The 16,936-nt window shown below is 42.6% G+C and overlaps 1 protein-coding gene across 1 annotated transcript in view; it reads right to left on the bottom strand.

Moving 5' to 3' along the window:
* LOC122794822 (protein mono-ADP-ribosyltransferase PARP14-like) overlaps positions 1-15,717 on the bottom strand; it is a gene marked incomplete in the record, with an annotated part of 659,914 nt that extends 644,197 nt beyond the window's left edge. Inside the window, 1 exon segment of the mRNA XM_044063427.1 lies at positions 15,618-15,717. Coding sequence (XP_043919362.1) covers positions 15,618-15,717 — 100 coding nt within the window.
* Between the last annotated feature and the right edge of the window lie 1,219 nt (positions 15,718-16,936).

The raw sequence follows: 16,936 nt of genomic DNA, 5'->3' as shown, positions 1-16,936 counted from the left end.
GAAAGTCACTCTGCATAGGTATTGTGTTTGAGTGCATTGACACAGTTACTTGCATATGTCTGTGTCCTTCTCCATATCTGTAGCTGTCATGGGAGGTACATACCGTAGGACATTGTGGGGTGTGGAGGGGTACAGTGACCTACAAGTCCATAGCTGACACACCATGTCCGCTGACACATTCCATGTACAGGTATTACAGGACTAGTGTGCCACTGTGTATATCAATGTGGAGCCTATTGTACACTTGTTGCCCCTGTTCCCCTGACACATGCAGTGGTGGGCAGGCATGCACATATGTGGTGGTTACTGGTGTCAGTGTTTTTGAATGGGGTATGGTACTCCAGTATCCACACTGGTGTTCACTCCATGCCTTTGACACCAGGCACCTGTTGCAAGACATCTGCACACATGTGCCTCACACAGTATATATATATATATATATATATATATATATATATATATATATATATATATATATATATATGTATATATATATTGATATATTTATATCTGTATATAGATATATATATATATATATATATGTTTGTATATATGTATATAAAATATGTATATATAGATGTAGATATATACACATAGATGTGGGGAGGGGGAGAGAGTGAGAGAGAGACACAGGGAGAGTGAGAGTGAGAGGGGGTGGGACAGAGAGAGAGAGATAGTCATATACAGACATATCTGCTGTCAGTCAGATCTATCTGTATATGTATATGTCTCTACATATATCTATATATGTATGTGTGTATTACATATATCTGTACGTACATATTCTACCAATCTCGATGCCTGTGCAGTAAGTGAGAACCTGGTTCAAGGCTCCTGAGAGCACACCAGTGGTACCAGGCTATACCCCGTATCATGCTTTTTGGCCCCAGGACTCGGGACAAAACAAAAGGGAGGGGTGTGTCCATATTCATGAAGGACACCCACACCTCCAGGTTAGTGGCAACACATGAAGCATCACAGACCATCCAGGTGCAGATAACCGTAGGCAAACCTGCTAAACAACTGGTAGCATGTTACAGACCACCCTCCCAATCTCAGGAACCACAGTCAGCCTTCCTGAAGACATTGGAGGATATGAATGTCCCACCACACACCATCATATTGGGAAACTTCAACTACCCTAACATACACTGGGTGCATTATTCTACCCCAAACACCCTAGCCCAAAGGTTCCCGGAATTCACTAAGTCAAATGCAATAGAACAGCTCGTCACCTCTCCCACAACGGAAGATAATATACTAGACCTGATCATCACAAACATGGGGACAATGTGCTACACACCGGATGTATCCCCCTCACTAGTCACATCTGACCACAGACTAATCCCCCTGGATATACATATCCCACCTCCCCCACAACACAAAAGACTACAGTGGGAAACCTCTCACATGCCGACTTTACACTTCTTATAACTGAGTTGGTATTCTTAATGCCCACTGGGCCAGTGGAAACCACTTCCCACAATGCAGACACCTTCACATATGCTTTCTACGGACATCTCCAAGAATGCATGGATCATGCAATCACAAATAAAACCAAGACCCTCTCCACCAAGGGCAGGCGTCCTGTCTGGTGGATACCAGCATTGAACAAATTGTATAACAACAGAAGGTAGCTACTGCACGGCAGAGCAGAATTCCATAGAGCTAAGGCATCTCTGATCTGCAGTAGTAGAAAGATACATTTTGTCGTACAAACATGCAAGGCCAACAATGAGAGGGACATCGCTATGGACACTACAGATAACCACAAGGCCTTCTTCTGCTATGTTACACACCTGGGAACCCTCAGATATGTTCAAAGTTAGTTCACAGTGACAAACGCTACACTGAACACACACATAATGCCAACATTCTGGCAGACAGGTTCAGTGCAGATTTCTACCCTCCCTCACCCACACATGAGGAATTACTTATCCCAGCTGACTGTAACCTCCCTGTCATCTCAGATGTCCAGCTGGGAACCACCCTCAGCAAAGCTGTAAACACAGCATCAATGGGACCCGACGGTATTGCAGGTTGCATGCTACGTGAACTCCAAGAGGAGCTACACACGCACATTAAATGCTATTCAACCGTAGCCTTACTACAGCATATGTACCTGGACACTGGCATACAGCAACAGTAGTCCCACTCCACACAGGAGGCACCTCTACAGACCCTGGTAACTACAGCCCCATAAGCTTAACCAGCCTGGTCTGCAACACTATGGAAAGGATCATTATGGAACTCATACACAGAGACATTGGGGACTTAGACACTTGATCCCACCCGGTTTGGCTTTGTAGAGGGCAGATCCTGCCTTATGAACCTGGTTGACCTTTTCAAATCAGTCACTAGAGCCATTGACGAGGGCACAGCGGTCCCTACAGCCTACCTGGACTTGCCTACGGCTTTCGACACAATACCGCACTCTGATATCATAGACATGATCAACAGCTGAAATGTAAATCCATGTATCACAAGATGGGTTGCAAACCGGCTAACGGATAGAAACCCTACAGTCAAACTCACTGGTGCCATGTCAGACTCGGAGCCAGTCACAACAGGGCTCTGTCCTGGGACCTCTCATGTTCGACATATAATTCTCAGATGTGGAAGCAGACATGGGAGGGTAGTGGCTGACAATGTTCAAAGATGACTGCATACTAGGTGCCATAGTCGATACACCAGCTGACACATACATCCTACTGACAGGCCTCACAGACACCGACAACTGGTGCCGGAGTCATGGCCTTAAACTGCATGCCACGTAATGTATACTCATACCCTTTTGGACGGACAAGGTACCCACATATTATCACATAGACAGTAACCCACTGAGTACAGACAAAGTAATCGGAGACCTGGTGACACTGATCGATACTGACCTCTCATTTGACACCCACGTTGCCAAAGTGGTTGGATAGACTTCCTACCTTGCCCACCTTATCATGAAGGGATTCACATCCAAATCAAAAGGGGTCATTGTACCCCTATACTCCTCCCTTATCAGGCCCATGACTGTGTACTATGCCCCATTTGGTATGTACCTCACCTGGCACTTGCAACAGCTAGGGGGACCCCATAAGTACATCACCAGGAGGATCAAGGGTCTCCAACAACTTTCATATGCTGCCAGACTAATGCAACTCATGCTCTATTCCATAGCATACTGCCTACGTAGGGGTGATCTGTGCCTGATGTACAAGGCCATGTCCAATCAGGTATTGATGGACATGTTCCACCTCATACAATCCAAATCCATCAGAACCACAACAGCTACAGATTTAAACCTCAGCACACATATGAATATGACATACTGTAGGGACAGATCCATCACTAAGAGGCTTCCCATACTGTGGAACAGGATCCCAGTTCATGTTAGGCAGAGACCCTCACTGACACTCTTCATGTGAATTCTTCACGAGTGGATGGGAGATCATAGGTTTACAGCAGGGGTCATCTCTGTGTCACTACTAGACAGAGGCACAGTAAACTAATGCTATTATGTAGGGGGGGTCTTCACTGTGTCACTACTATACAGAGGTGCAAGTTTATAAATCTATTCTATACACTGTCTGCAGATAGCCTAGTACTAAACTATGACACTGTGAAACTATATATGTCTATGTATTTCTACATCCCTCTCTATCTATGTATACACATATGCATATTATATATATATATATATATATATATATATATATATATATATATATATATACATACATATCTCGATATACATACGTATACACATGTTTTATATATATATATATATATATATATATATATATATATATATATATACTCCTTTTTAGTTCCACATATGTATACACACAGTAACGTACTGCTGAACATCCATTACTGTGCAACCTACTTGTACATTGCACTACAACCTACATTGCTATGTGCACATAGCTACCTTCACATACATATGTATGTAGAGCCTTCAGTGACAGTTGCAGTATGTCCCCGGCCCTATGCACATCTTCATATACATAGATACAGACCAATAACACATCTGGAGGGTTCACAGTATGTAGACTATTATAGTAGTACTTTACATTACCTGTGTTTGTTGCAGCTGTTTGCATAGGCTTGCAGTTACTTGGCCTGCTGTCAGCCTCTTTGTTTTGTTGTTACAGGTTTTTTTTTTTTCTCTTTCTTTCTTTCTTTCTCTCTCTCTCTCTCTCTCTCTCTCTCTCTCTCTCTCTCCAGCGGGTGCAATGAAAGTATTGCATGTGTGGACTGGGAGTACAGGATGCTTTTGTAGGTATCTGCACATGTCCATGTGATGGCCTCTGCACCAATTGTTAGCCAGCATTTACTAATTGCATGCAGCCTGTTGTCTAGTGATTGCAGTTCTCACTGTGATTACAGGACTGTGCTATAAAAAGGTCTGTTAGGTAGGCATAGCCCTTTCAGATTATCAGGGTGGGGACCATGCTGGTTTGCTGTGGACACTGTTCTGTGAGTGTAAGGGTTGGTATGTCTCTCATATTTCAGGCTGTGTTGTAGACACTGCCATGCATGTTGTTCTGTAAACTGAGTATTCCTTCCTCCAGTGTCCTCTTCTCCATGTGTATGTAAACTGACACCTACGACTAGTAATACTGTGTATATGGGTGTGTGTGCTTTCCTGTGGGGATTGTGGTGTAACTGGTATATAGCAGTGGCTTTTGCAATCTGTTGCTATGGCTTCAATATTTGGCCTTTACATTCACTCCTTGTATGACTGCTAGGTGTCTTTCCTGTAATGTGTTGCTATGGCTTTCCTGTTTTCCATTTACATTCACAGCTTGTAATGCTTGCTAAATCTGTTTGGGCAGCAATTCCCTATGTGTTTGTTGTGGTAGGGTGTTACTGCATGCAGTGTGGTCTGGCCATGGTGTGGGCCTTGACACTTACAAGGGTATTTGATCATGCTGCTGAGCAGGCCTCAGATACTCTCCGGTGCATCTTTTATCAGCCTCATGGAGTGGTACATAGCAGTGGGATACTCCAATGACATATTATGATATTCTGCAGTTGTGACTGTGGGTTATTTCAAGCATATGTATTAGTACACCATTTGTGACATGCAGGTAGTGCATACCTTCAGTCAGTCATAGTTACCATTGCATGTGTAGTTACACCTTTCTGCCTACTGTTATTACATTTGACAGGGTGTCAGTGGGGCACAGTTGACATTTGTTTTCACATCAGGGACATCCCTGTAACTCAGTCACAGTTGCTATGTCTGATCTCTTAACTATTCAACTATGGCAGTGTTTATCCTGCTCTGAGTATGTGTGTGGCTTGCCAAATGCTACTGTGACATTATTACCTAGTAGCTACCAACTAGCATGACTGTTTCTCAGCACACAGTACTATTTTACAAATCCACTAGATTTGACAGTAAATATACATGACATAGTTTCATAGTTTCATAGTTTAGTACTAGGCTATCTGCCGTGGGACATTTGCAAGCCTAGCCCTAGAGATGTGGCTTTCACCACCCCATGTAGTGGTACTCAGGTGTATAGAATAAATTTAGAATACTGTGCCTTTGTCTAGTAGTGACACATTGAAGACCCCCTTACTTATTAAAATTAGTTTACTGTGCCTCTGTCAAGTAGTGACACAGGGGTGACCCCCGGGGTAAACCTACGATCTCCCATCCACTCGTCAAGATTTCTCTTGAAAAGAGTCAGTGAGGGGCTCTGCCTAACATGGACTGGGATTTTGTTCCAGAGTATGGGAAGCCTCTGAGTTATGAATCTGTCCCTCCAGCATGTTCTATTCATGTTTGTACTGAGGTTTAAATCTTTGGCTCTCGTGGTTCTTATGGATTTGGATTTTTTGAAGTGGAGCATGTCCATCAATTGCTGGTTGGACATGGCCTTGTATGTCAGGCACAGATCACCTCTGAGCAGGCGGTATGCTACTGAATAGAGCTGGAGTTTCTTTAGCCTGGCAGCATATGACATATGTTGGAGACCCTTGATCCTCTTGGTGAGGTACTTCTGGGGTCTCCCCAGCTGTTGTAAGTGCTGGGTGAGGTACATACCAAATGGGGCATTGTACTCAATCATGGGCCTGATAAGGGAGGAGTACAGGAGCACGATGACCTCCTTTGATCTGGATGTGAACCCTTTCATGATAAGGTGGGCAAGGTAGAAAGTCTTTCTAACCACTTTGGCAACGTGGGTGTCAAATGAGAGGTCACTATCAACTTGGGTCCCCAGGTCTCTGATTACTTTTTCGGTACTCAGTGGGTTACTGTCTATGTGATAATTTGTGGGTACTTTGTTTTTCCCAAAGGGGATGACTATACATTTCTTGGCATTCAGTTTAAGGCCATGATTCCGGCACCAGTTGTCCGTTTCGGTGAGGCCTTTCTGTAGGATGTATGTGTCAGCTGGTGTATCGACTATGGCGCTTAGTTTGCAGTCATCTGCAAACTTTGTCAGCCACAACCCTCCCATGTTTGCTTTCACATCAGAGAAGTAAATGCCGAACAAGAGGGGTGCCAGGACAGAGCCCTGTGGGACACCACTTGTGACTGGCTTTGAGTCTGACATGGCTCCCGCAATCTTGACTTTACGGGTTCTGTTCTTTAGCCAGTTTGCAACCCATCTTGTGACATATGGATTTACATTTAAGCTGTTTAGCTTATCTATGATCCCCAAGTGGGGTATTGTGTCGAAGGCTTTAGCTAAGTCCAGGTAGGCTGTATGGACTGCCTTGCCCTCATCAATGGCTCTAGTGACTGTTTCAAAAAAGTCAACCAGGTTCAAAAGGCAGGATCTGCCCTTTACAAAGCCGAACTGGGTGGGATCAAGTGTCTGTAGGTCCCCAATGTCGTTTATGAGTTCCATAATAATTCTTTCCATAGCTTTGCAAACCAGGCTGGTCAAGCTTATGGGGCCGTAGTTCCCAGGGTCTGTAGTGGAGCCTCCCTTGTGGAGTGGGACCACTGTTGCTGTACGCCAGTGTTCAGGTACATATCCTGTAGTAAGGCTAAGGTTAAATAACATTTTTATATGCGGGTTTAGCTCCTCTTGGAGTTCACGTATCACGCAGCTGGGGATAGCATCGGGTCCCATAGATGCTGTGTTTTTTGCTTTGCTGAGGGCGGTTCTCACCTGGACATCAGAGATGACAGGGAGGTTACATTCCGCTGGGATGAGTATTTCTTCTTTTGGAGGTGAGGGAGGGGAGAAATTTGCACTGAACCTGTCTGCCAGAATGTTGTCAATATCTGTGGGTTCGGTAAATTTTTTGTCGTTGTGTACTAACTCTGAGCATATCTGAGGGTTTCTGCCCAGGTTTCTAACATAACTGAAGAATGCCTTGTGGTTATCTTTAGTGTCCTTGGCGATTTTTCTCTCAAAGTTGGCCTTGGATGTTTTTATGAGAGAACGTAGCTTTCTACTAGTGCTGATCAGAGATGCCTTCACTTTATGGGATTTTGCTCTGTCTTGCAGTAGCTTCCTTCTTTTGTTATACAATTTGTTTATGGCTGGGGTCCACCAGACAGGACGCTTTCCTTTGGTGGAGAGGGTCTTGGTTTTATTTGGGATTGCACGATCCATGCATTCTTGGAGATGTCCGTAGAAAGCATTTGTGTAGGATTCAGCATTGTAGGATGTGGTTTCCATTGGCCCTGTGGGCTTAAATGATACCATCTCAGTCTTGAGAAGTGTAAAGTCGGCTTTTGAGATGTTTCTCACTGTAGTCTTTTGTGCTGGGGGTGGAGGTGGTAAATGTATATCCAGGGTGATTAGTTTGTGGTCAGATCTCACCAGTGAGGGGAATACGTCCGGTGTGGAGCATTTTGTCCCCATGTTTGTGATGATCAGGTCTAGTATATTATCCCCCCTTGTGGGAGAGGTGACTAGCTGTTCCATTGCATTTGAGTTTATGAATTCCAGGAACGTTTGGGCTAAAGAGTTAGGGCTAGAATAGTGCACCCAGTCTATGTTAGGGTAGTTGAAGTCTCCCAATATGATGGTATTTGGTGAGACATTCATATCTTCCAATGTCTTCAGGAAGTCTGAGTGGGGTTCTTGAGATTGGGAGGGTGGTCGGTAACATGCAACCAGTTGTATAGCAGTTTTGCCTATGGTTAGCTGCACCTGGATGGTCTCCGATGCTTCATGAGTTGCCACTAACCTGGAGGTGTGGGTATCCTTGATGAATATGGACACTCCTCCTCCCTTTGTGGTTCGGCCCAGGTTTTGGGGCCGAAAAGCATGATACGAGGTAAAGCCTGGTAGCGCTGGGGTGCTCTCAGGAGCCTTGAACCAGGTCTCGGTTACAGCGCAGACATCAATGTGCTCCATACTGAGGAGTGCTTCGAGAGCCTGCATCTTGAGATTTAGACTTCTGGCGTTGAGCAGCATTACCCTTCATTTTTTTCCATTTTTGTTTTCTAAGGAGGTGGGTTCGTCTTTTCAGCCTTGCCTAAAAAAGGCACTATGGGGGTGGCAAGAGCCTTAGCCAATATCCGGAAGCCCAGTGGTGACAGGTGCAAGCCATCCCTTGCAAAGCAGCGTGGCTTGTCAAGCATGTCATCCCAGGCAGACAGACGTTAGATCCCCCTAGAATGACACCAGTAATTGAGTCAATTATTAAAGCTGATCATCTTGTCTTTGTATTGTGGCATCATTCTTGGTGAGGGCAGGATGCTGCTCAGGGTCAGGGTCATACCAGCCTGGGCTACATAATCAGAGAGCTCCTCTATGTCTCTTTTCATGTAGTCCAAGGAGGTACGTCTCAGGTCATTCACGCCGGCATGGACAATGACAGAGTCATATTTGTACGTGCTCTTGAGTGACCTGAGTGCATGTGTTATATGGCGGATCCTAGCCTCCGATAGGCAGCTTACTGTTACCGTCTCCTTGCTCAGCCTGGTAAGTGGGATGTCAGTGTGTCTGACTATAGAGTCACCTTTCACTAGTGTATCAGGCATAGTGTTTGGCCTTAAGGGCTGTGATTTATTGACACACCGATTTATTGAAGTATGTGTTGCATGTGTTATGTTTTGAGGTGGTGGATTTTTGGGTGTCTGCTTTGGGAGCCTCTGTTGTTTTGGTAAGTTTTTTAATAGAGCCTCCGCTTTGTGTACTAGACTTGCTATATTCCCTTTACATTAATTCCTACTATTTTATGATATATTTCTTTCAGCACAATGTTCTTGTATAGCAGTCATGGCTTAGTGGTAAGTCATGCAGACTAGTGTTTTCAAGGTCCTGGGTTCGAGACTGAGGGAGGTATTTTATTTTGCTGCTGAGAAAACTACAGGCCTTGTCATTCAGAGTGACTAAGGCACTTTTAAGCAGTTGTAAGCGGGTTAGCGCTGGTTTGCGCGGAGGTCATGCATGCGCACTGCCGATTAGCTTCACGCACACACGCTTAGCTAAGCGCACAGAAGCGCACACCCGCTTACGACTGCTTAAAAGTGCTTACTCTCGTGTACACCAGCTCTATTTTCTTTTAAAGAAAAGAAAATGGGGAGATAGGAAAGCGGTGAAAAAGGGGGCACAAAGAGGGTAGGACAGTAGGAAAACAAGCTCGGGTTTTGCAGGAGGGATGTAGGAAAGGCCCATAGCTGCTCATTTCTTCGTCAGCAACAGCTGTGCATATGTTTGTAATTTGGTGTGAAATTTGAAACCTTCCACCCCTGAGAGAGGTGTGAGGACAACAATATTTGTTGTACAGCCAATTGTAATTGCCAGTTTACATGTCCAGCAGACATGTGTGCAAAATGGGCAACTATGTATGGGGCGTAATTTTTTTGTGGGTACAGAGTGCCCTTTTTTTTTTTTTCAGGTGAGAGTGGTATGTCAGGTACGGGAAGTCGGTATACCTGGGGAGGTAGGTAGGGGAGGTTAACAGACAAGACAAACAAGACGCATATAGGGGTGGTGTATGACACGTGGGGGGGGTTACACAATTGACGGGGACGGATGTTTGGATATCTCGAGCCCATGAGCACACAGATGGCAACAGTGGAACTGAGATCCCCACCCATTGGCAGTTGCCACTGTGCCTTCACTGCCCAGGATGGGGCTGTGCTGTGTAGGCCGGGCAGCAGGCACACCTGTGAGTTGTGCCACCCATGCCTCAAGCTGGCGTAGGGGCCCAAGCACAGCGTGCCGGATCTCCCTACGCACCACAGTCCGGACACTACGGAGGGTGAGTGGATGTTCTGCTCTGGCCACACTTGCAGAGGGGGGACGAGCCCCATCCCCTGCAGCGCTTCCACCCACAGGTGGCACAGGGCCACCGGAGGAGGGTCCGGCCTGGGCACTACTGCCAGGTGCACTCGCCAGCTGAGGTGGGAGAGGTGGGTCCGCTGGAACCCGCCTTCCCTGTCGTCCTATGTTTTGCATTATTTAGTGACAGTTTGGGTTAGTAACGTGCAATACCGTTCACAATTAGTTGTAACAGCATGCATTAGTATTCCCATTAACCAAACACCCATAAATTCAAGCCGTTGAACAGCAAGCATAACACATGCATAATTTGAACAATAGTACACATTCCAACAACATGCAGGGTTGAGTGATGGCAACAGGCCATCAGGTTTGGATGTATGAACAGGGCACATGCATCAACGTACATGCAACTATGTATGAACCAACAGGACAATTGTCTAGGGGTGTTAATTGTGAATACACATACCCATTTCATGTGGAATGGATTATTTGTGGTTATAAGGTAGGGTGAAGAAATATTTAATTAACAACTTCAAATACCTATACATATGCTGTACATTTCTACTAGCTGCAGATATATACACACTACAGGTCTGACTACAGTTTCCTATGTGACAACTTATTCATGTTGGTGATAGGAATGCTACTGCTACATCAATATACATTTCATTTTTATTCATACACATTCATATCTGTCTCTGTTCAGCTACATCATCCTGCTACATTTGCTTTATATGGCTATAGACAACTGTGGATGTTTGGTATTTCATACAACCATACTATCTGCATATTGCAAACTGAGAGCAACATATCTAGATTTTGGGACACACATTCCACCTTCAGTACTTTTGTCAACACATGTTGCTGTTTGGTTCTGCCTGTCACATTCATTTCATTCTGTACTGACTGCAGTATACTTTATTCAGGAGTTATTACTACTTTATTGGTGGATTCATACCTCTTTCTCACACTCTCTCACTTGTTTTATTTTTACAGTTCAGGATGGTACTTCATTCTAGGCTTTATTGACATGTTTTACTTTTAGTTATAACAATCCTTTCCAACAGTCTCACTTGTGTCATGTTTCAGAATTTAAACAGGGATATATTTCACACATGTGTTTTACTCAGCTTCTGTAGCTGTACTTTTCAGCCTGCTGCAGGTTATGTACTATTATATTACAGTTGGAACATCTTTATTTCAGACTTGTTTCATTTTTATTTTTGGATTACAGGCTGCATCACACTTTTGTAATCAAACAATACTTGCAAACTCTCTTACACTGTTACTTGCACTTTTTATTAATAAGTGACTACACTGCACTTTTCTGCAAGCTGTCATACTTATATTTTTTTACAGTTACAGGGAGAGAATTACTGACCTGCCTGGTGGCGCAACCGCACCAGCCTATCGGCATAGGCTCGACCGTTCGCAGAACAGACACCTGCAGCTGCAATATAAATGAAGTAATATTGGAATACACATCTCCATAATATCAGCTAGGTTAATTTGTTACATAAATAATTACATGTAACTTACTCAGTAGTGGGGCGTTGGGCATTTACCGGGCCTCTTGGATCCAACGGTTCAGTTGGTCCTGCTTCCGTCTCTTCAGGTCCGCATGGTGGTGACGGACCTGTTCACCAGTCCTTGGTATTCGTGTGGCACTGGTGAGATCATGTGCCAACCGGTCCCACGCCTCAGCCCTATATGCTCCCCACAGGACCTGGCCCTGCATGAGTTGGGCCTCATGATCATGGACGAGGAGCCAAACCATATATTTGGACTCCTCAGCACCCCACCTCTGTGCTCGGAAGAAACTACCCTCTCCTACACCTGCCATCCTGACTGCAAGTCGGTTCCACAATCGGTTCTGTTGTGTATTCCCGCCTATGGGGCTTATATATGCCGTTTTTCCCCGCACTTATCTGTGATTGGCCATTTTGGAATTGTATCAGCTTCACAAAACCTGCTTTGTCATGCTCCTCTTTCCATTCATTCCTATATATATGCTATTACTGCATTTCTAAGAGCAACTGTCATGGCTTAGTGGTTCAGTACTTTGACTATGGTGCATGGTATCCTGAGTTCGAGCCTGGCCATTGCTTTTTATATTTTATGACTGTCTACACAGGCTAGGAGGTGTGTCTGTGTAAAGGCAGTTTTGATACAGCTTGCTCAACGTTGCCCGTCGGTTAGCTTGTTGGCGCGGTGCGCAGCTCTGCTCAAATGGGTCACGCTGGCTTACGCGCCATTTGGCTGTCAGCACGCATATTACGCTCAGCTACGGGCACACAGTTTCAGCGTGTTGGTATTCTGCTCAACCCCGGCCACTCCTTCTACACCTGTTAAACCACTACTCACCTACTGGCACTCATTTTACACCTGTTAAAACACTGCTCACCTACGGGCAGATATACTCAACTTGTTAGAGTGTAGCTCAGCTATAGGCACATCTGACATTTTTTTTTTTTATTATCTCACATTTCTTCAAAATACATGGCCCATTTCATTACATTTTACATAAAATATAATTTTATATATGTACATATATGTCAGGGAATTGTTTCGTGCTTATTTCACTAAAAATAAAAATTGATGTTGTGGGGGCTCGAACCATGACTGCCTCCTCTTCAGCCGACGTCTCTACCGCTACGCTATTGCTTTTTGGCTTACTTTGCATATTTAGTTCTTATATGCTTTTCCACTGACTGCTAACTGTGGCTAAGCGCCGGGAATGCCCGCGCAAACAAGCGCACTCACGGGCAAACATCTTTAAAACTTATAAAAAAAAATATAACATGTTCATTTTTACATTTTATGTTCATAGTCTGTGGGGGCATGTGTTGTGTTGTGTTTATTCACATTTACACGGACTCTGTCGTGGGGGTTTACTTTCGGGACTTTTACTCTTCTGGGGGTGTGTCCGTTTGCAGGGCTCGCCCTACGGACACGTCCCCTACTGTCTTACACTGACCGTGTTAATCTTAGGTGTGATTCAGCATGCCCTCATGCATATGCATGGCATGCTGACGTCACACCGTTTAACTGCAGCCTCCATGTAAGCCTTGTAACTCTTACACGGAGGCTTCGTGAATCTTGCCCATTATTTATTTATTTATTTATTTAACATTTGTTTGCCAGGATAGTTCGACTGGACAACAAGTGTCCATTTTTAGCGGAGTCCTGGGGAGAAAACTCCATAAGTTTACAGAGATTGTAGACTTTACAGCCGTTAGTATACAATAAAAGGATATTCCCCCTTTTGGTTGAAAATACAAGTGTATAAAATATACAATGAGAGTAGATAAGAACCTGGTAGAGCATTGCAAGATATTTCACAATTGAATGAGAGTATATAAATGTTTACATTTCCATATATACATTCAAGCAAATATACATGTAATAGCATATACAAATACATATATATATATATATATATATATATATATATATATATATATATATACACATGCACATATACATACATATACACACACACACACACACACACACACACACACACACACACACACACACACACACGTACATACACTCATATATAGGTTATTGCTCACACATGGATAGGTATAGTTAGATGGTGGTGTTTGTGTTGTCCAGGACAGACTGGGTGTAGAAATAGTGAGTAGATGAGGCTTCATAGGTTTTACTCCTCACTCTATAGGAAAAGCCCTCCTCTGATGTCAAGGTTCATTTTGTCAGACCTGTGACCTTTTCTGTGGCCTTTTGGAAAGGGGTGAATTGTAGATCTATTTTAGAAGCAGCTACTTGTTCCTCAATTCACACTTTCACTAAATACTACAAGCTTGATTCAGTATCCAGAGACTAGAACTGGTTTCGCTAGAGCTATTCTCCAGGGAATCCTAGACTTTTGACCCTGTTACATTCACCTTTTCTTAATGTGCTCTGATAATCATCCCATATAGTTATAGCTACTGCAACAGTGATATAATGAAAAACACAGTACGCTTGTGTAAGTTAACTTACCATAACAGTTTACCTACTGTTTTAGTGAAGAACAAATCAAATATTTAGATATAGAGCTGAATGCTTATAGGATTAATGGTCTCCTATATTCCAAGATATATAGAAAGCCAACTTTCTCAAATTCCTTTTTAGAATTTGGAAGTTTACATCCTTCACATCAAAAAAGAGCAATAATTAAAGGCCAATTAGTAAGGGCTGCCAGGATCGTTAGTCATGATGAGCATTTTCATGATGAAATTGGTTTTATAGTCAACATGTTTGTTAAAAGGGGCTATCCCCCGGATTTGTTAGAAGAATTAACTAAGGAAGTGATAAGTAAAAGGTGTAAAGGTATTTATATACCAATTTTGGGTTGGCCTTTCAGGCCACAAATTGAACAGGTTGTTAATCATAGATTTAGGGAGAATGAAGTGGGGTTCAAGTTTATTACTACTTTTAACCTGGATTCTGCACATATAAACTAGGTGATTGTTAACAATTGGGACATCTTGGGTTTTGACCTGAATGTTGGGACCAAAGTCGGAAAGTGTCCCCCCAGAATTGTATTCAGGAAGGATAGGTCCATTAAAAACATGTTTGAGCACAATAATGAAAATGCATATGACCTTTCAAATAGAGCTAAAGGTAATACTAAATGTGGGAAGTGTAATTACTGTTGCCACATTTTGGAAACAGGAGAGCAGTTTAAATTGAACAAAAACAATCCTATTTCCATTAAAGGGCACTATAATTGTAGCAGTGTTAATGTGGTTTATTTAGCCAAATGTCAAAAAATGTTTGGCATTTTATGTAGGAAAGACCTTTAGAACATTCAAGACACATATCAGTGAACACCTTTATGATATAAAGAAAAGAAAAATTACTAATGCCTTATTTAGACATATCAAGGACAATGGGACACACTCATTTAAGTTTTTGGCTATTGATCATACAGTAAAGGATCCTCAGGGTAAAACAGTAGATTTACATTTGGATGCCAGTGAATTGAGATGGCAGTTAAGGTTGGATGCTACTCAATATCCTGGACTAAATGAGGCAGTTAATATTGCTTGTATTTTAAAATTAAAACATATAATGGGTTAGACGATTTGGATTTTCTTATAGGGCATTACATACATGAGATGTTTTAAAATGTTAGTTAAATATTTGTATGTATATAAATATGAGTGAGTTTTATTTACTTTTTTATTTATTAATCAATTTTATTAATTTTATTTATACAAATTATGTAGTGTGTTTTTAAGGTGCAATTATCTAATTAGGTGACATCATTAAGTAATAGTATTTAAGGGTTGGGTTTACAGTGAAATTTGTTCTGATGAAGTCTCTTGAATGAGGAGAAAGCGCTTAACAGTTATCAAATAAAGTTTGGAATTAATTTGCAACTTTTTCCTGTCTCACCTGATTTGGTGCTGTGAGCTGTTGTGGTTTGAAGGTTCTGATGAATCTGCAGCTTTATAGACTGGCCAGACATCTGTACCATTGGCAGGATACATTCCATATAGCTAAGGTTATTGCAACAGTGATCTATTCTAAAGTATAATGTTATGATAAATTAACTTACACAACTGTACTTTTGTCTGTCATGATAACCGATTCTTTATTCTCTGCAGTAAGCTTTGTCTCAGGAGTCCACTGTTAAGATGAAAGTGCTGATCATAGTTTAAATGATACTGATTTTGAGAAACTCTTTGTAGAGCACAACTTGCAGTTTCTGTTTAAATAATAATTTTGTAATCGTTCTTTTTTCCCCTATTACTAGGCATTTGATTATGCATTGTTGTTAGCCAAAGGAGTACCTGAACATGAACTTGAGCGATATACTTTCAAATATGACAGTGATAATGAAGGGGCTGCAGATTCTACTGACCAAGGTAATGTTTAATGTTAGCTTACTTACATACTACATTATAGATTATGTCCCAATGAGGCAGTTGTTTTAAAGCATCCAAAGTGCTGTCTTCAAACTGCAGTAGGTTTTAGATGAATTGCCAGTCTGATTTTCAACATCATCTAGAAGTTTTGTGCTATATGTTACAGGTTCAAAATAGTTAATTGCTGCAATGCATCCGTGTTGTTACACTGTTTGTTTACACATTATTTTTCCAGTCATGTATGGCACACTAAGTATGTAATTTTTAAGCATTGCTGATATAATTATCATATTTAGGTATATGATCAGTTTCAGAGCATGTTAGATCATGCATGTAAATAGTTTGAAGCCAGCAGATTACTGCTATTTATAAAAAATGAATTACACATGGCAGATACTACTATATTTAGTGGCTAAGTGCATACGTCTCATATTACTTTAGAAAGTATTCCTTTTCATCTTAGGGGTGCTTCTGATTTTTATCTAGGTATCCTTTTGAGAGTTTGGCTTCATGTTGCAGAGGGATGGAGTCCTCACTGTGAACTAGGTGACCATGTTCAGTTAACACCCCTGACTCTAGAGGAACCGGGCAGGGAGGGTTAGGGTAGAGGAAGGTTGAGAATAGTTAGAGGCATACAAGGAAGTACAGTTTTCTGGTGGAGACTGTGCAAACCACTCCTAAGTACTTTGGGGGAGGGCTGCTTGGAGGGAACATCCCTTGCAAAAGTAAAGGACTGGACTCCATGGTCAACCGATTGCACTTCCTTTCCTCAGCATTTTGCTGGGTGAGCTTGAGAAGTGAAGCTTAACAGCAAAAACCTCAAACCACCCCCGTTGTTTATCTAAA

This window comes from Protopterus annectens, chromosome 2.part1 (assembly GCF_019279795.1).
Source record: "Protopterus annectens isolate FY-2018-M chromosome 2.part1, PAN1.0, whole genome shotgun sequence".
In the NCBI taxonomy this organism is placed as follows: Eukaryota; Metazoa; Chordata; order Ceratodontiformes; family Protopteridae; genus Protopterus; species Protopterus annectens.
This window is presented reverse-complemented; position numbering and strand designations above follow the sequence as displayed.